The following is a 20,808-nucleotide window of genomic DNA, read 5'->3' on the forward strand; positions in this document are numbered from 1 at the left end:
GCATGCAGCATGAGGGACAAGGTTTGTTGTCTTCCAGTATAGTTCTGAGTGGAGAATCCACGTGAGGCTCAAGTGAGGTTAACCATGATGTTCCACAGTGACTGAGAGTATGTTTTGAGCCTCCTTTCATTCCCGCTCCCCAACACTCAAGTGCACTTGGAAAAAAGGTGTGGGACTGGGGTGTGGGTGGAGAATGGATGTGTCTGAGAAAAAATGGGTTTGAGCAGGATCCTCAGCATATTATCAAGACCTTTAGCTCCTGTCAGGGTTCCTTCCCACTCTGAACTCTAGGGTACAGATGTGGGGACCCACATGAAAGACCCCCTAAGCTTATTCTTACCAGCTTAGGTTAAAAACTTACCCAGGGTACAAACTTTGCCTTGGCCTTGAACAGTATGCTGCCACCACCAAGCATTTTAAACAAAGAACAGGGAAAGAGACCACTTGGAGACGTCTTCCCCCAAAATATTCCCCCAAGCCCTACACACCCTCTTTCCTGGGGAGGCTTGAGAATAATATCCTAACCAATTTGTTACAAAATCATCAAAGACCCAAACCCCTGGATCTTGGAACAATGGAAAAATCAGTCAGGTTCTTAGAAGAAGGATTTTATTAAAAAAAAAAGGTAAAAATCATCTCTGTAAAATCAGGATGGAAAATACTTTATAAGGTATTCAGATTCAAAACACAGAGGATCCCCCTCTGGGCAAAACCTTAAAGTTACAGAAAACAGGAATAAACCTCCCTCTTTCCCTTTTCCTCTTTTCAGGGAAAATTCACATGAAACAAAAGATAAACTAATCCGCCTTGCCTGGCTTACCTATACTGGTTGCAATATTGGAGACTTGGATTAGGATGGGTTGGAGAAGATGGATTTCTGTCTGGCCTCTCTCAGTCCCAGAGAGAACAACCAAGTAAACAAAGAGCACAAACAAAAAAGCCTCCCCCCCCCACACACAAAGATTTGAAAGTATCTTGTCCCCTTATTGGTCCTTTGGGTCAGGTGCCAGCCAGGTTAGCTGAGCTTCTTAACCCTTTACAGGTAACAGGATGTTGCCTCTGGCCAGGAGGGATTTTATAGCACTGTGTACAGAAAGGTGGGTACCCTTCCCTTTATAGTTACGACAGCTCCATCACCCCATTTTCTGGTATCCTGCTATGGGGGGAAAGTTACTTGGTGCAGGACAGCAGCATCAGGTTGCCCTGCTCTCCCTGTGCTGCAAATCGCATTCTGTCTGGCTCTTATACATGAAACACTGTGCTGCTGCTAATCTAACAAACCAAGAGGTGCCCAGGTGCTCTGCAGAATGGCAGGGCATACTCTGGGAATGTAGCCCTGGGAATGAAGCACTGGCAAAGAGCTGCGATGGGAAGGCTCCATTCCCTGGATAATTACACATTCAGGAAGATTTGATCTTATTTTTTTATTATCTCTCATTTTTCTCTCTTGGCTGGTTCCTCTAATTATGGGCTGCCAAGTTTAATGGTTTTAAAAATTTCCCACCTGTGGAGCTAGGGGCAGGGCTTGTTAAAGGTGATGCATAAAATGTTTTAACTTTGCAATTAGGAATGGGGATGAGATGCAAAATTCTGATCTGCATCCAAAGCTGTGGGTTGTTCAGACCATCTCTACTTTCTGTTCCCCTCCCACATATTCCAGTCTCTTGGACAGCAGGTGAGGTGGGGGAGGGAGACATTAATGGTGGTACCATCCATTGTATATGCGCCAGTGATCGCTAAGGAGATATTGGAAGCTGCAGATAGACAGGCTTTCCACGGACTTGACCATTAGTAAATTGCTGGGCCGAGTGGAAGAAGTGGAAGAACTGTATGTGGAGTATCCAGTTATTTTGCTTTTTGAGTCTCCATTTCCTCTGATAACTGGTGAAAATAGCAATGGTCGGTGGCCCAGAAATGCAGTGTAACAGGCCAGCAGGGTTTGCTAGAAACATCCCACCGCATCTGTGGGTGTTGGTTCTGCCTCAAAAGGGTTAAGTGGATTGTTGTGATTCATTGAGAGTTTTGCTGACTAATTAACCCATTTGATTATAAGGGACTGCGTCTTCAGAGAGACGATCCTGGGCATGGGCTGAGCAGTCCAGGGGAAGGAACCCTTGAGCAGCGAAACCCAGAAAGAAGGTTGAAACTAAACCACGTTAATGTATAATTGGTTCCCTGGTTAATAATAAAGCTAAGCCCCAGGAGAAGGGGTGAGATTTCCCTGTGTTTGAGAGCAGGGTGGGAAAGATGTCTGCTCACACATACACACGCTGTCTGCTCAGAAGGGTGATTTCTTAAGGCATGAAGTGAGACCATAGGAGCTAGTGTGGAACACACTTTACCTGCTTATTTCATTTTGAAGCACTGCAGGGCATCTCTGTAGCACATTTTCATGGTTTGGAGGATCTGTCACATATCCTTCCAGCCTGCTTAGAGATCTGCTTCAAACACTCTGTGTGCATCTGTATGCATCTCGCCAGAAATAATATGCATGCAGAAAAGAATACCATACGCTGGCCCGGCAGCAATGATACTTAGCACACTGCATAAGCATCCCAGGGAGAGATATTAAAGCAGCACTTTTCATGATGTTATAATTAAAGCGCTGTCTGGGTTTTCATTCACACCCCTATTTTCAGAGATGTATAACGCAGCTGTAAAAATAAATTAAATCTGGGTCAAAACTTGGCACCTGGGCTCTCAGAGCATGAACACATTTTCCTTGGCAAAATGTCCTGAAGTTGCAGGAGTAGGAAATAATAATTACAGTAACATAAGGCGTCAGTAAAACCACCTGTGAGCAAAACCACCCATGACTACCTTTGTGTGTTAGTGGGTCATATGCATACCCCAGATGACCTACCTCCAACTTCAAGGGGTTGCAGACCTGTAAATGAGGGAAGAATTTGACTTCAGGGTATTTAAAATTATATTCAAGTAATTTCTTAGCGCTTTTCTTCTTTCTTTTTAATGCTCTCCATTGTTTGCAAATATTTTTTCCAAGTCTGGTCACAACTTCCCTCTTGATTTTATTTTTCCATTTGACTTGCCTTGATTTCACCACCCCTCCATCCCTCCAATGGAACCAATAGAGACATGTCTGTTTGTGTTTAACAACTTCAGCTTGAGCAGCAGCATTATCCTGCCCGCATATCCTCGGTGTGCAGTGGAAGTCTCCTCATGCGTGTGGTACTGGCAGGAGTGTTCGTTAGTGAATGACCGTTCCAGGGCCAGTGTAGCGAGAACAAAGTGTGGATTTTGGGGGGCCCCATGAAAACAGAAGATAATATTCTTGGCTTTCAGACAGTGGATTTTAAAAAGAAAAAAAATCCCAGATTGGGATCCAAATTCTACTCCCTTACACAGGGGTGAATCTGGAGTACAGTAGAACCTCAGAGTTATGAGCCCCAGAGTTACGAACTGACCAGTCAACCACACACCTCATTTGGAACCACAAGTACACAATCAGGCAGCAGCAAAGACCAAAAAAAAAAGTTTTAAAAAATACAAATACCGTACAGTACTGCATTAAACGTAAACTACTAAAAAAAAAAGAAAAAGGGAAAGCAGCATGTTTCTTCTACATAGTAGAGTTTCAAAGCTGTATTAAGTTAATGTTCAGTAGTAAACTTTTGAAAGAACAACCCTAACGTTTTGTCAGAGTTATGAACAACCTCCATTCTGAGGTGTTGCGAGGTTCTACTGCAACTCCATTTAAGTGCATGCAGCTATTCCAGATCAGTATCAATGTAACTGAGAGCAGAGTTTTATCCTTGGGGCCTGTGGTGGGGCAGGTCCCCACCCTCATCAGGAAGGAGTTAAAGAGCTCCTCTGGGCACAGTCAGCCTCAGCCCGGCATGCCTGTGAAGCCTGTCAAGCCTGGAGATGGGCAGGTCCTGAAGTGTATGTGTGCACTGCAGCTGGAAGATGTGATTCCCAGCAGAGGCAGTCAGATGTGTGCCATTTCAGCTCAAGGTAGTGCACTGAGAAGAGCAGTGTGGACATTGTGGTAAGGGCTGTGGCTCAGGATAGATAACCCAAGCCTGGCCAGCTTCCTGGGTCCAAGCCTGGGCAGCTAGCCTGAGCCAACACTCGCACTGCAACATCCCCACTGCTATTTTTAGTGAGCTAGCATGAGTCTGTTTACCCATGCTGGGAACGACACCACACAGCTGCAATGTAGACATACCCTAAAAGGAAGGATCCCTGCTTGGTGCAGGGTAGCTCTCTGGAGCAGGACTGCAAGTCAGAGCTCCCCCTGCCACTGGAATCATGGGTTGCTGACCAGGGAAACGCCTTGAGAGTATTGGCTACCCAGGCCCTCTCAGAAAGAAGAAGAGCTGGTACTTTTTCTTTTCTCTTTGGCTTCCCTAAGAGCTTCTCTGTGGGCTGCGAAAGCATGACGACTTTTTGTTTGGATTACTTTAGGTCTCCATGCAAGGGAGCAGAGACCCTGAACAGCATGGCCAGAGGACTATGCCCCAGACTCCAGTACAGAAGAGGAGCCTACCATCTCCCCAAGGGAGTGCTAGAGGTGTATAGCCTACAGTAGGGCCAAATTCAAAACTGGTGTAAAAAGGTGCACTTCAAAAGACTTCTAGTTGCATTGCACCTACTCACACCCAGATTTTAGACTCTGGAGGGTTTTCTCTCCCAGGTACTAGCAATATTAAGATGGGTCAGACGCTTTCATAAACTATTTGAGAGTGTTCCTTCCATCCCTGGCAACTGGAGACCTGTGATTTTGCTGCCCGTAACTATTGTGTATGGAGTGGCAATCAGATTCCTATTCACCTTGTGATGTTCAAATCAGAATTTTCTAAAACTCTGAACTCTCCTGATAACTACAAAATAAAAACTTGGGTTTGTGTGTATTTGGCAGGACAGGGAGGCTGGCTAAGAGCTTGTTCCGTGTTCTCAGACTCGGTTTTTGAAAAGATTAAATGAAGAGTCACTGTTTGATGATCCTACTTGGATATGACCACAGAGTTTTAGATTGAATGGCTTTAAAATATCAGACTTTTATTTAAAATCCAGGTCAAATGATTTAAAAAAAACTGTTTCAAGGCTAGAAGTGACTTTTTGGAGTCTATGTATATTATTATTTATATTACAATAGAACTCAGAGGCCCCATGTGCTAGGTGCTGTACAAATATCACAGAGAGCACCCTTGCCCATAAAAGCTTACAGCCTCCAGTTGTCCCTGTGCATCCACTCACTTTCAGATGGACCAAGCATGCCACATTGTTACCCTCTTCTCCCACCCACTCTGCCTACCCAGGAGCTCTTTGGGCAAGAGCTCCGAAACCTGCAGGCTCGATTCCCGCACCAGCCCCACAAAGGAAAAAGGTCAGCTGTTGGGCCACAGCTGAACGGGAGTCACCAGTGGATGGTTCAGAAAGCAGAACCACCTACCCGCTCCCTATGCACATTACTGTAGTGACTGGGTCTCTCCCAGAGAGCTGCCGCATATGCAGCTCAGCTTGGCAAGTCATACGGGTTTCCCAAGATCATTATTGTGAGTTCCATAGCTGGAGTTTCCCAATCTCCAGCCCCCCCACCCCCACCTCCACCCAGCGGACAGATGAGCTTGTCTAAAAGGAAGCCTTGTTCAGTGGTCTTATGGGGTTTTTTTAAATGTATTTTCTATTTGTTTTTTAATTTTCTATTCTCATTTGGTTGACTTTCCAAAGCCTCTGCGTGGGGGCAGAGGTGCAGTAACAGAGAAACCTGACCTCACACATGCATGCTGTCAATCATCAAAGTATGGAAAACAAAGCCAGCAATACTACCAGTGTGTAAAATGTGACAAGAAATGAGCGTTGACTAAATACACTGGGCCGTGTTGCCCCTTAGGCAGGATGCTCCTATCTAGTGGAGAGGAAACTCCACTGGTTTCCTTCAGACTATTATCCCCTGGGGTGTTGTCCTATCTCTTCCTCCCCTTCCACCTCTGTGAACAAGCTGGGATTTCTCTCCCCAAATACACCCAGCCCTGGGACCTCTGTAGGCCAGGGCCTACTGCCTGCTAAAGTCCTAAGGGTTCAGAGGTGAGGGAAGATGCTGTGGAGAGGAGCAGCCCCCCTAGACCCATGTGTCCCTTTCCCAGCTGCATCTTCCTCAAACACACACCCCACCCCCACAGCCCTGTGGACTGGTCTCCATGAGGTTGGGCAAGTGGTAGGAGATAACGATGGTTCCGAGGAGGCAGTCTTCCCCCTTCCATGCTCATTTCTGTGCAGAATCCACTCACTCTGTGCCCCCTCCTTCTGCGGGGGATGATATGGCCCTTTGTGACCGATTTGCTGCATGGGGGCGGAGGCAGAGGGCTGGGGGTAATAGCTTCATTTTAGAATGCAAGGGTCACAAGACATTGATCAAAGATTCCACAGATAGAGGTCTGGGGGAGGGCGAAGGCAGGGCTGTAGGGTGTGGATACTGGCAAAGGGAGGAAGCTCAATTGCTGTTTCTATTATGGGATGCAAAAGCAATACTGGCATCAGTTAAATTAAGTCTCTTTCAAGTGAGAAGGTGCTACCAGCAAATTAAACAGGGGGTAAAAAAATCATACACAGCTCTGATTGAAGCTGCCTGGTGGTGGTTGGCTAGTTATTTAGTGCTGAATGGGGAAGAGGGGCTGGTTATTTGGCAGCATGGTGATGATGGAGCAGGGACAGGTTTTTTTTTCCCCTGTGCCACTGAAAGAATAAATAAATAAATAACTTCAAACCATGTGTCATCAGTGCAGCTCAGCAGAGCCAGCTTTGAGCAGGGCCAGGATGCCACCACCCTTCTCCCTGCTTCACCAAGGCAAGGGCAGTGCCAAGAGATTGACACTGATGGGAAGAAAACACAAGTCATGCAGGATAGATGCTCACAACCCCCAATGCCTGAAGATAATCAGCTGGGGACTTGGGTTGCCAAGGACTTGATTTAAAAGTGTTACTTGGAACTTCCTTTTGAAATGGGAAATAGGATGGGGGTGGGGAGGGGAACAGAGTGGGGCCTCCTTGTCCCAAACTCAATATCCAGAACCTGTGAACTTGCAGGGGAGAGGTGTTTTTGTCCAAAAATTCTTCCAACCTTGGGCCATCTTCCAACCGTGGTGATATCCCAGTGAAATATATAGATGCCTGCCATACATACACTCTGAGGTCACAGCATTTCCAGTTTGTGAAGAAAGGAAATAGACCATATGTTTCAGAGATAGGGCCCAGGTGCCAAAGTTTGGATCCAGACTTTCATCTGAATCTCAGTTTCCCCCATGCTTCCAGGGGTGTTTGGATGTGGAATGTAGAGTGGCTTACTACAAAGACAGGGTCAAAGAGGTGACACTCAAATCCAGATCCAAACTGCCCTGGAGTTTTGGGTTTGGTCTGGGTTGGGATCCTTTATTCCAGCCCAGGTCCATCCCTAATTCCTTGAAAGGAAAAGAAACAAAAACAATGGACTAAAAGGTGCCTTAAAGTATCAGGAGAGAGGCTAACAAGGAAATAAATAGTGATAAGAACAATGGTAATACTCCTAATGTCACGGCAGCTCTGAAATTCAAGTAGTGTGCATGTATCAAGAGCACTTCCTTCAAGCCTCTGAGGCTCGGAGGTCGGATTGTGTCCCACAGTTCACTGGTACAACCAGGCCCCTCCCTGGTGTAGGCATGGAATTGGGGGAGGGGAGAGAAAAAGTGGATGCAGTCACTGCTGATGACCATGTCTTTACTGTACCCCCTTGATGCCATGCTTCAGCAAGATAAAAAGACATCAAGATTCTAGTCTGTTGGTCAGAGGCCCATCAGCTGCACCTCAGAGCTGGAAGGGATATTGCTTCAAATAGTACCCCATCCTCCTGGGCAGTGGCAGCTGGTCCACCTCCACTGTTGACTTGTTGATCTGTAGCCGGCACAGGTGCTGTAGGCTGGGGACACTGTCCTTGCGGCTGAGCGGCCGTATCAGCTTCAAGTGCACTGCCGCAGCCACCATCTCCTTTTGCACGGGGGACAGGGGCGAGGGCGGTGGATAGGGGGCCTCATTCTTATTCTCCACTGTGCAGGACATGACATAGTGCTGGATAAGGCTGACCACATCTGGGAAGGCCAGGATGCGGGGTTTGGACAGGCAGTTCGAGTCGAGCCGGAACTTGCTGTCGGCATATTCAATGCGCACGTTGGTGGGACCCCGGTTGGTCTTGACAGAGAGCGTGAACAGGTAGCTGGGGTGGGTGCTGTCCCGTACCAGGAAGGTACCCTCAGGCATCTTCTGAAGATGCTGCTTGGCCTCGCTGGCTGTGATAGATCCCCAATACCAGCCTGGAAAGGAATCACAGAAAGAGAGTTCATTTAGAAAGAAAGAAAGGTCACTAGACTGAAAACACAGGCTGCTCATAACAGGGAGGCAGGAGCAGGCTTTATGGGAAATACAGTAGAGATGGCATAGTCAAGCTCTGCAGGGTTTCCAGCTTATGTTTTTCATCAGTGTGCTCAGGCTGGAGGAGGGGAGGCCATGCTGCAGTGTTTGGGGCTTACAGAGACAGAGGAGCCAGTTCCTCTTTCTGTCAATGGAGAAATTAAAGGGCAAAGCTCCCATGTATGCTAGTGGTGGGCTACTTTGTGATATAAACACTGGCTGTGTGGTGGCTGAGACCGGGACCACTCATTGCTCCGATAAGTTTCCGCTGTAACAGTTTCTGGGGCAAGACACATACAGCAGACCAACCTTAGTGCCCAGCAACCTTCCTAGGAAAGGAGTTTCTTATTGGAGGTGGCTCACAGAGAGTTCTTCCCCACACCCTGTGGCCTCCTCACCCAGTAACCTCATGCTGGTTGGTAGAAACTTACCGGATTCTCGCAGGTAGGAGAAGGTTTTTGCAATGCATAGCAGGTCTTCTTCAGGATCTCGCATCTGAGGCAGGTTATTCTCAGGAGCAGGTGCCATGAAGGCAGGAGCAGATTCTCCTTGGAAGACCATAACGGAGCGAGGTTGCATGATCTGCTCTGACAAATCCACTGCAATGCCTCTGAGCGACTGTCTCCTGATCTTCTCCTCTGCGAGCAAAGGATGGGGTCTGAAACAAAGGACACATTGTATGATTTTTAGCTTGCCTTGCCTAGGGCTGCATTATCAGCTCAGATTCTGCTATGCGTGCTACAGCACGTGTTCTGTAAACAGATCCTCACTATGCTTATGTATCCAACAGAAGTAGAAAAGGGAAAAAACAAACATCACAGAGCTAAAGATGAGCCCCTCGATGCAGGGAGGGATGGGTGGCTTTTTCCACCTTGGGAGGAACACTAGTTCAAACACTACCTTGAAACTCCACACCAAGAGCCTGACATTCCTCTAATCCAGTGGTTCTCAACCAGGGGTACGCATATCTCTGAGGGGTATGCAGAGTCTTCCAGGGGGTACATCAACTCATCTAGATATTTGCCTAGTTTTACACCAGGCTACATAAAAAGCACTAGCAAAGTCAGTACAAACTAAAATTTCATACAGACAACGGCTTGTTTATACTGCTCTATATACTGTACACTGAAATGTAAGTGCAATATTTATATTCCAATTGATTTATTTCATAATTATATGGTAAAAATGAGAAAGTCAGCAATTTTTCCGTAATAGTGTGCTGTGATACTTTGGCATTTTTATGTCTGATTTTGTAAGCAAGTAGTTTTTAAGTGAGGTGAAACTTCGGGGTACGCAAGACAAATCAGACTCCTGAAAGGGGTACAGTAGTCTGGAACGGTTGAGAGACACTGCTCTAATATATAGGATACTGCATTTTTAATAAGGCTGTGGGGAGGAGATACAGATAGGGTTCCTGATGACATGCAGTGGGCCTGATTCTGTTTCACTGGTGTAAACTTCACTGGAGTTACTACAGATTTATGACAGTGTATCTGAAAGAAGAATCAGCTCCTTCATGTTATCCTCCTGTCACTGCAGGTTGGCCTGATCTTGTTATGCCTGTTAGAAGCTAAGCGTGTGCTGATCTTGAAATGCCATCACAGAGGAATAACTAGCCAGTCCCTGGCATCAAATGGCATGAAGGAAACTTAGTGTAAAGTGTAACCACCCAACCCCTGGCATATTTATCATGGTAGAAGGGTTCCAACAATGTAGTGCCATGGTGAGCATTGTTCAGTGTGGTTATAAATCTTCAAAGGGAGCAGTATTGTAGCCTTCTAGCAACTAGCTGTAATGTGTCCCATTGCCCTGTGGTCAGTCCTTCTCTGTACCATGGGGAATGCTAAAAGAAGGTGTGACCTGTGGTGAGAGTACAGGATGATGGAGTGTGACGAGGGAGCTCCCATTCCCAGTCAGACTTCTAAGTCTGAGGAATCAGCCCAGAGTTTTCACTGCCAAGGGAATGTACAAAGCTGCGTGTCCTGCAGGAGTCTGAAAATAAGCAGCACGTGTCTCGGTGCTCTAGGTGGGCAGCACCCCACATGCATTGCTCCTGCATGTGAAAATCCTACAGAGCTGGCAAGAATGAAATGCAAAATTAAAGGAAAGAGAACAAAAAGAGAGCAGCTGATAGGAGGGTCTGATTGGGCCTGGCTTGGGCCTTCCATCTTCTGGCACTCTTCACCCTCACTCAACCCTGTGCCACAGCATATCTCAAATGTTTATCTCTACTGCACCTGGCACCAAGGTGACCTCTCTAGGGTAAAAAAATATAAGGTAAATGTGTTCCCAGGGAAATGCAATACAATCCCCAACTTGAGACCTAGGGACTGTCTGAAGCTAATGGAGATTAAAAAGGCAGCTGCAGCATTCTCTCACGTCATAGGAAAAAGAGGGCGAGAGAGGACGGATGTCCCTGGCGTTTCTCCTCCAATCTTATCAACTTTGTCCTTTGTATAGACAGTGACATTTAATGGGCACACAAATGTGGACGAGGCAGGGGATAAGGTTACAGACTGATCTTCCCCACCCTACCTTGACTTGGCCCACTCCTCTCTCCAGCCCTCTCACCCTGCTGTATCCCAATTGTGGGACAAAGACCCAAAAAGAGAGACATATGAAGAACAATAGCATGGAGGGGATTGAAGGGGAGCTTTTCCTTTAAGAGAGAGAGCAAGCTGCAGTCAGAGTTCCATGGTTCTGCATTTCAAATGTAGCTACGTAGAGAGTTTTTATGGGGCCATAGGTAAATCTGGCTCTAAAGTGAGGGACGCACAGTATTCTCAAACAATGAAGGGCAGTCAAGGAGGACACACTGATCCCACAAAATCAAATGCTCCACAGACTTTCAGAAGAGACTGTTGTGAGTTAAAACATCAGCCAAATACATCCCTGGTCTTCTTCAGCCAATCCCTACTTTAGAAAAAACAAGATATGACATGCATGGACTTTGAATCCTGCCTATTAATTTCTATCCTAGAAGACCTCACCTGCTAAATCTTTGTTCTAGCCCCTAGTCTTCACCAGTATTCTCTGATAACTAGTGTACAAAGCGTTTCTCTGTGGCTCTTGTCTTGCAGGCAATGGCTCTGGATAAGATTCCCTTCCATGGTAGCACTGTCATGAAGGAAGCCCAGGCACTTTCTCCAAGGAGAGTCTCACCTGGGTATTATTCAGTAGCTTTTGGGCACTGCCTGTACTCTTTCAAAAAGAAAGAGTACAGGCCTGATCCTCCACTGCCTTGCACCTTGTGTAATCACTGTGCAAAGTGGGTGTCAAATGCTTACTCTCAGTGGAGGATTCAAATTTGGTAGCTTTCAACACCAGCAGTTTGTGTTGCACAGGTATAAATGACTGCACAAGGTGAAAAGTAAGGGAGAAGGAGTCCCATAGTGCACAGGCCCCATTCCCAGCTCGAGAACAATAACACTGCAGCTTGGATTCCAAAATTGAGCTTGCTTCTTCTTGGAAATGTTTCTGCTATGCCCACAGGCAAAGTCTTGTGTTTAAAGAAATGTTTTCTTGTTGCTAGCATGAGAACCATTTTGCTTTTTAGACACCTGATTTGGGAAAGGGATTAAGATTTGTCTGAGGGAGATGGAGAGATCAGGAAGCGGTTTTGAATGGAATCTTTAGACAATCACTAGGAACCTTAACTGATCATTTATTTGAAAGTTCTGCTCCTGCTTTCACTATGCTGCTTCTGTATCTTCCATTTGTCTCGTGGAATGCTGTCTCTGAACCTCCAGGACCCATCTTGAAGCCACCCTGGGGAGGCCCTTTCACTAAAGGAAGCTGTGAATCCCTTCACTTTTCACTTCAGAGATGTAGAAAGGGCTCAAATCTTTAAACTCTATGTACAATCACAGGTGCTGGAACTAGGAGTGCGGGAGGTGCTGGCGTACCCTCTGGCTTGAAGTGGTTTCCATTATATCCAGGGTTTACAGTTTGGTTCAATAGCTCTCAGCACCCCTACTATAAAAATTGTTCCAGCACCCCTGTGTACAGTCCCCTCTCTGTAGTCACAAGGGCTCTTGTGAAGTGGGGCCAGTGTGGATCGGAGAAAGATGAGTTCACCTACAGTGCTCATCCTCTGGCTCCCATATGCTCCCTGACTATCCTGCCACCTAAAACCCGTGGAGCCCAAACCCCCATGCATTTCCAGAGGGGGTTCTTCCACAATATCCAGGGAAAGGCCACAGGGGATGCTGCATGGATTGTGCTCCCCTGTCCCCTCCCATACATATAAAAAGCCTGGGGTGACACAACCTCTAGTGACCACAGTGCAGTGAAAGAAAGTTTCAAAATCCATGTGTGGCAGGAACGTGGACCCATTAATGGAGTCTAATAAATGATGAATCAAAGGTGGCTGAGCTACTAAACAAGACAAAAAGAAAAGAGGTCAAGGATCAGGAATGAACAGAATACACTGTGACTACAGCCGCTATTATGAACCAGATAAAGAATTATGTGGAAGAAACTGTATTTATAAAAATCAGCAGGTCCAGTTGATATGCATCTTTTTGTCCTAAAAGTAGCAGCAAACAAACTTTTTCTGACACCTCGAGAAAAGCCCTGGAGAACGGAGAAGATACAAGAGCGCAGACACAAACGGTACCAATTAGAGTGATCTTTGCCATTCCCTCGGTGATAAGTCAAACTTCATAATAACACACATAGTGAAACAGTACAGGAAGAAGGGTCCAGTCCTACACTCCTTATATTGGCAAACTCCCATCAACTCCCACAGGACTTTTGCCTGAGTAAGAAGGGCAGGATTGGGTCCAAAATGCATACAATTTTAGAGGACAATGGAACTTGGAGCAATAAACAAGCAGCTTTATAAAGACAAACAGTGGACAAACCTCCCCCATTTGAATGAAATACAGGTTATTAATGGATGATAGATACGCTGTAGATATGATATATTTGCACTTCAGTAAAGCATATGATAGTGTCCTGCAAAGCTTAACCTGAAAAATTAATTTCAAGCAGCTTGACTATGAGCACTGTCATGTGGGCTGAAAACATGGGAGAAATCAAGCAAAGGAAGACATAGGTTGAGCAGCAGGAAAATATTTGTAATAGTGAGCTCTATGAGACATTGGAGGCTCTTTGGGGAAGTGGTGGAAATCCCCACACTTGAGTCACTTAAAAGTAGACAGAGCAGAAGTATAACACTGTGAGGAAAATCTTCTAGTGGCAGACAGGATGGTTAAAATGACATCATGGCCAGACATTAATGAAGGTAGGAGCTTGCAAATATTTCCAAGTGCACAAATGCCTGATATATTCATGCAGATCAGGTACGTACATATGTAGATGACCCATTTAGTGCCTAACTGGCCATGTGAGCATGCAAATGCCAATATGCATGCTCCAGCCAGGGGTACTTACATGATAAAATTAGGCATGCACAAGAATTTATTTGCACCTTATTGGCTATCTGGGGCACTAGGGCTTTTCCCCATCTTAAATTTTTATAATGCACTGTATGTATACACATGTATGTGTACACACACACACACACACACACACACACACTCTTGTATAGAAAAGCTATCCAAGAAGAAATATGCATTCATTCTATATATTCATTTAGAATTAGACAAGGACAGTTTAAAAAAAAATCCTGAAAAGCTTTTAAGGTAGTAAGTAGTTCGTTTCTATGGAGAAATCGGATAGCTCCTATTATTCTGTGCTTCTGTCCTCTGTAGTTTTACATATGATACATTGTATAGCATAGTCAGAATTTTCCCCTAGCTAATGTTTACCCTGTAAGGACCTTGAGTGCCATGTGATTTCTCAGCTATAGAGAGAGCATGGATATCAGGGTGTCCGTTCATGCCCTTCTTGGACAAAAGATATAAAAAACCAGAAACACAAGACACTCACATGTACTGAGGGCCAGATACTCAGCTGGTGCAAAACAGCATAGCCCCATTAACTTGAATAGACCTACGCCAGTTTATACCAGCTGAGGATCTGCCCCAGAGTCTGTTATTGACAATTCTCAAATCAAACGTTTAAAATGAAGGCTGCGAGGAATCTTACCCCTGAACACAGAGGATCATGTCACTCCAGGACCAGGAAAAACGCATTAAGTCTTCAATAGGATGGGAAAAGGGTCTTCCCCCTTTCCTTGCCTTCTTCTTCTTTGTTCCCTAGAGGAGCTAGGACAAGTCTTTAGTTAGGAATTCACAGGAAGAAAAGACTGGACTGCTCCCAACAAACCTCTCCCACGGCACTCTGGAGTTCACACACCGGGAGAAGCCAAGCAGAAAGCAAATCAGGCTGCCCAGAGAAAGACTTTACTGATTTTTCAGCAACTTTAGCTAGGAAAATATGCGCAGTCTTGGTACTGTTGAAGATAAGAAAATATATTCTTGCTCTGATTAAAAAGAAAAACAAATTAAAATGACCAGAGAAAAGGAAAAACGATTTTAAAAGAAGGAATGAAATCTCCTTCAGAACGACCTTTCAAGTCAGGATAAAGCTCCTCCGAAATAACAATAAATATCAATAAATAATCTCCCTGAATGTAGAACTGGGAGAGCTGCAACCTACTTGAACGCTGGCTCCAGGAGTAATGAAGCTCTGGAAAAAAACACAACTAAGTAATCTTTTGTTTGCCCCTTTTAATCTGTTCCAGGAAGTGACGGATTCCTGGAATTGTATTGTATTCACATCACTGTTCTGACATTAAAAAACAAAAAGTATAAATAGACGTGTCCATAATGGACATCTTGATGTCAGCACTGCACTCCAGAGAATTGGGGGGGGGGGGGGGGAGGGAAGGGAAGAGCCTCCAAAATATACCAAAATCCCCAAGGAAAAAGGCAGGATCAGGTCAGATTGGTCATCTCCTTCCAGGGACCCAGCTGAAAAGTTGTAAATTGTTTTCTGTTTTATAAAGCATTTGGCTGCTGTCCCTCTATGTGTTCAAAGAAATACCTTTGATAGATTTCCAAGAACTTTCCAGGAAAGCAGGGCTGGACCATAGAGCTCTGCCAATCAGAGCAAACCGAGGCTGGGCTGGACCTCAGAGTTCTGCCAATCAGAGGCGAATGAGGCTGGGCTGACGCTGGAAGCTGCAATGAGCCCAGCCCCACAGTCACAGAGAAACGCACGCACACAGTAGAAAAGAGGGAGGGAAATGCAGGCAGCAGTTACAATCACCAGGGGCCCTTTATTCTCTGGAGTGCATATGACTAGGAAAAAGCGAGATTAGAAACCTCGCTGACCATTCCCAGATGGCTATGTAAAAACAGAGAGTTGCTGTAAGGCACCCCCTGCTGCAAATATCAGCAAGTAACCTCCTTGTTAGGCTGATATGTACCACAAGGCTGTGATCAAGAAATTTCCCCTCCTCTAGTTTTAACTTGAAGCATCAACCTTGCCAATACCCCCGCTTTCTCATAAAAACAAACAATCTTTCCATTTCCTCACCAACCTGGCAGTGTCTGGCCAGACAGGCTGAGATTTCAACACTGAGATTCATGTTTTCCAAGTGGATTTGGTGAAGGTGAAAGGTGCTGAGTTGACAGCCCCAGAGATAATTCCTCTTTAATTCACAACACAAGGACAGCAGGGGCAACAGCTGAGCAAACGCCTTCTAAGGAATATAGAAGGTAAGACTGGAAGGAACTTCCTGGGTCATTGAGTCCAGTTCCTGCTATTGCAGGCAAGCCCATCCTATAATCCTATTAATAAATTTATCATGTTCCCTCTTCAAACTAGTTAGTTTGTTTGCCCCCATTCCTCCTACTGGGATGCTGTTCCAGACCCTCACTCCTCTGATGGTTAGAAACCTTTTTCTGTTTTCCACTTAGATTTATTAATGGATAAATGAATAAATTCAATACCACCCAGGCCAATGCATCTCAGCCACTGACCTGTGGGGACCACCTTAAGGGATAAGACAGTAAGCAGGTCGAGCTCTAGAGCAGTGGTCAAACTCTTTACCTCACACTCCCCTTTACTCCTGTCCGTGCCCCTCCCGGCCGCTCTGGTTGAGGGGTGGGTGATGCAGACAGGAGTAAGGGGGCCAAGGCTGGGGCCACAGCTGAGGGTGGAAGAGGGGGCATAGCCTCAGACATGGGCTGAGGCCAGGGCCAGGACCAGAGTTGGGTGGTGCTCCCTTCCCACCCCCCTGTAAGGGCTGGCCTGGCCCCAGCCACACCTCCCCCCCAAAAATGTTCTTCCATGCCCCGCTAGGAGAGTGTGCCCCATAGTTTGGGGACCTCTGCTCTAGAGAAATTGAATCCTTGGAACCTCCACTGTGACTGTCTACAAGAGTGCCATTGAAGAGTCTCTTATAGTCAGAAAGACAGCTGAACACTAGACATTGGGCTGTATAGGGTGGCCAAGTGCCCTCGTAACCTGGGAATTTCCTAGTCTTTGAAGGCCATCCTAGCCTCCGGGTAAGGTTTATAAAACCAGTGATTCCCCCTACCTTCAGAGACACTTTTAATGTAGCCATGTGGCCTCAGGAAAAGGGAAGAGGGAAGAAAACAGAGCAGGTCCCCTACAAGCTGCCAAAAAATTCCATTTGCATCTTCCTGACTTTCCAGGTAGTAGTCTCTGGCAATGACTAACCTTTACATTCACAGTGCATCTTCCTCTTCAGTTATGAACAGGAGTTAAGAGCATAAGAATGGCCATACTGGGTCAGACCAAAGGTCCATCCAGCCCAGTATCCTGTCTACCAACAGTGGCCAATGCCAGGTGCCCCAGAAGGAGTGAACGTAACAGGTAATGATCAAGTGATCTCTCTCCTGCCATCCATGTCCACCCTCTGACAAACAGAGGCTAGGAACACCATTCCTTACCCATCCTGGCTAATAGCTACTAATGGACTTAACCTCCATGAATTTATCCAGTTCTCTTTTAAACCCTGTTCTAGTCCTAGCCTTCACAACCTCCTCAGGCAAGGAGTTCCACAGGTTGACTGTGCGCTGAGTGAAGAAGAACTTCCTTTTATTTGTTTTAAACCTGCTACCCATTAATTTCATTTGGTGGCCCCTAGTTCTTATATTATGGGAACAAGTAAATAACTTTTCCTTATTCACTTTCTCCACACCGTTCATGATTTTATATACCTCTATGATATCCCCCCTTAGTCTCCTCTTTTCCAAGCTGAAAAGTCCTAGCCTCTTTAATCTCTCCTCATAGCCTCTAATCTCTCCTCATTGAGATTATAGATTTATTATATTTTAGGCAGGAGCACTGCAGCTCCAGTAGGACATGGAAGAGACATCTTCACAGATTTCTTAGGTTTGTAATCAGGCTCTATCTAGTGGCCATTTTCTGAAAAACACCTCTCTCTCTCTCTCTCTCTCTCTCTCTCTCCCCGAGGAGTAGGAGTACATAACTAAGTACTGAGTGGCCAATGCCAAGAATCAACAAATGCACTCAATTTGATAACTCAGTTCTTTGGTGCTGTGGGAGTGGTGGTATGTGGGTGTGCACAGCAGTAAAGAAGTATACTGGTGTGTGTATATGTAACTCAGTTTGGTAATCCCCTGAGAGGTGGTGGGTAAATCTGTTCCAGTGAATGTCCTGTTTCTAAGTACTAGATCTATTACTAAAACCTGTCACCGAAATATGGAAGGAGAACAGCCACATTTTAGTCAGATCTACACACACTCCCTTTTCTGTCTGTATTTAACTTACAGATGGTGAGGCAGATCCTCAAAGTTCCATTGACTTCAATAGCTCTACGTCGTGATACATCAGCTGAGAATCTTGCCTCTCATTCCCATTCCTGACATCCCTGATGCTTGCACCAATGCACAAAAAAGGTAATAAACAAAACAGAGAGCCTGATTCACCATTGTCCCTCACCTTGTGTAATCATCTACCCCTGTGCAAAGCCAGTGTAACCCACTGCCATTCCGACTAGGTAGGATTCTCTACCCTCTTTGCGCTCACTGGTGTAAATGTCTGCAAAAGATACAGGTCAATGGAGAAGAAGGACTTTGAATTGGGACTTAAAAGACACAGCATTACTTACTGCTGACCAAATGGAAGAGAATTTGTTTAAGAGAGAATTTCAAAGTATATCAAAGCTTTGGGAGGGTTTACAATAATGATAATGGGAAGTAAAAAATATAAAAGTGAATAAGATGACAACCTCCCTTAGGAAATTCCACCAACACACTATCACCATCTACTGGTAAATGCCTGTATATACGAAAGGATAAATGGGCCTGACTCTTCTTTTCACTGACACTTTACACGACTCTAGTTGTGCAAATGGCCCTTAAAGTGGGTTTAAATATAATTGTTGCCCACTTTAAAGTTGCTTCACACTGCCAGAGGGGTGTAAAGTGGCCTCACTGTAAATGAGAATCAGGCCCAGAAATGTTTCACATGCACCATTTACCCCTAAGTGTGAAATGTTATACCCACAAAGGACAGGAAATTCATAGGCCAGGTTTTCACAACAGCCTTAAATCTAACCCAGCTGCTCCAGTCTGCTATCATTTGATCCCTAATCCCTGTAGGATCCCTTGACAAGGAGGCAGAGCTAACGGCAGGTTTAACAAGCCACCTCCTAAGCCACCAGAGGAGCTAGCAAACAGGAGCAGGAAACAGCGGAGTTTTGCAAGGGAGCATGAGAGCCAGTCACGCCTAACAAACACACTCTAAATTTAGGCCAATAACCCCCCCACAAAACAAAGAACGAACAAAAAACCCCACAACAGTAAAAATAATGCAGGCAGAAATGCAACAGCAGATGGGGGCTATCCAATTCATTGCACTGAATGCAGCATGTACAATTTCCTGCCTTGTGAGCAGGTGGCATGTGTGTACATTTGGTGCGATCAACTCATGGCCCTCAGAGACTGAGTACTGGCTTTTGAGAACCGAGTGGCTGAACGGGAGGAGCTAAGGGAGACAGCGATGCACATAGACGAGACCAGAGATCGGCAACCTATGGCACACGTGCCAAAGGCAGTACGCAAGCTGATTTTCAGTGGCACTCACAGGGCCCAGTTCCTGGCTGCCAGTCTCGGGGCTCTGCTGCTGACCTGGGGTTCCATCCGCTGGCCCCCTGCCAGCCAGGGTCCCGGCGCCAGCCCCACTCAGCCCGCTGCCGGCGTGGGATTCCGGCCGGCGGCCCCCTGCCAGCCGGGGACCTGGCCGCCAGCCCCCTGCCAGCCGGGGAACCAGCTGCCTGCCTTGCTCAGCACGCTGCTGGCCTGGGGCAGGGCCGGCCCACAACATTTTGGTACCTGAGGTGCGAAGCTCAAATGACGCCCCCATGCCCCCTCGCTTGGGCCAAAACTTGGAAAGGTCTCAGTTCTGCCTTCTTCCTGTTCTACTCCTCTCATGGTACTGCTCTGCTACCTACCCCAATAAAGGAGAACTAATAATTTAAAATGCCTTTTTCAAAAATGTTAAGGAACACTTAACTTTCAAACGCCTGAACAACAAATGTTAACTTTTCTTGTCTGCATAGTAAACACTGGCATTGAGTAATCAAAGTCGTACTTTCCGTGCCTTCTTGGTTGCAAAGTTTTGAATTGCTTCCTGAAGGTCCACAGTCTGGGCCAGCTCATGCTCTACTGAGATGGTTGCAAGGTTGACCAGCCTCTTCTGTGTCATTGTGGAGCATAGATGTGTTTTTATTAACTTCAGCTTGGAGAAGCTGCATTCTCCACTGGCAACTGTTACAGGAAGTGTTAGAAGTATGCGCAGAGCAACAAAAACATTTGGAAAGAGGGTGGTCATCTTATTCGTGCACATATATTCCAGAACAGCCTTTGGAGTTGATCCTGCTGAAATGTATCTTGAAAAAGAGCTTTCAGTTCACCACCTAAATCACTCACATTAATATCGCACATGTCATCACGTATCAACACTGTCTCTAGTGCCCTGCATTGCTGGTGTAGGTCTTCTTCAGGTATAGTGAGGAGTTATGGAATAAGCATACAGCATCCCAAATATACTGCTGTGTTTCTTGAGCTGCATGAAACGTTCTTCAATTGACTGTATTGCACAGTCTAGCCCCTGGTTAAAGAATTCAACTTTGAATTGTTGTTTGGGGTCTCTTATGGGGTTATCCCGTGCCTTGTAATCAAAATGTCGTCTTCTTCTTCGGTGACTCTTGTATTCTTGAATGGGTGGGAAAATAGCTTCAGTGTCAAGTTCCTCTGCCAACTTCTGTGCAGTCTTCAGAACGTTTTAAAATCCCTCATCTGACCGGTAAGACTGTAGGTATGACTTTGCTTTGTCCAGTTCTTCCATTGCTCCAGATATATTAAGGTCAATACCTTGGAGTCTCTTGCTTACAACATTTATTTCAAACAGTATGTCATGCCACAACACTAAGCCAAGCCACACAGAAATTTGAAGTTATGTATGTTACTGGTGATTCCGTTTCCCTCTGCCTCTGTT

General features: G+C 45.8%; 1 protein-coding gene across 1 annotated transcript; it reads right to left on the minus strand.

Moving 5' to 3' along the window:
• Positions 1-592: 592 nt before the first annotated feature.
• Positions 593-15,352, minus strand: CISH (cytokine inducible SH2 containing protein). Its single transcript, XM_073352480.1, has 4 exons — positions 15,223-15,352; positions 14,458-14,576; positions 8,835-9,061; positions 593-8,306 (listed from the first exon to the last, which is right to left on the minus strand). Exons 2-4 carry the CDS (start codon positions 14,502-14,504, stop codon positions 7,804-7,806), a joined length of 777 nt encoding a protein of 258 aa, XP_073208581.1. The 5' UTR covers positions 14,505-14,576; positions 15,223-15,352; the 3' UTR covers positions 593-7,803.
• Positions 15,353-20,808: the final 5,456 nt, after the last annotated feature.

The sequence above is a fragment of the Lepidochelys kempii genome, chromosome 7 (genome assembly GCF_965140265.1).
Source record: "Lepidochelys kempii isolate rLepKem1 chromosome 7, rLepKem1.hap2, whole genome shotgun sequence".
Taxonomy (NCBI): domain Eukaryota; kingdom Metazoa; phylum Chordata; order Testudines; family Cheloniidae; genus Lepidochelys; species Lepidochelys kempii.

Excerpts from the sequence above, each read along its gene's own strand:
- CISH (XM_073352480.1), bottom strand. The coding sequence starts at position 14,504 with ATGCGTTTTTCCTGGTCCTGGAGTGACATGATCCTCTGTGTTCAGGG. Across the intron at positions 9,062-14,457 it reads ATGATCCTCTGTGTTCAGGG|ACCCCATCCTTTGCTCGCAG; the intron begins GTAAGATTCCTC and ends CCTTTGTTTCAG. Across the intron at positions 8,307-8,834 it reads CTCCTACCTGCGAGAATCCG|GCTGGTATTGGGGATCTATC; the intron begins GTAAGTTTCTAC and ends ATTCCTTTCCAG.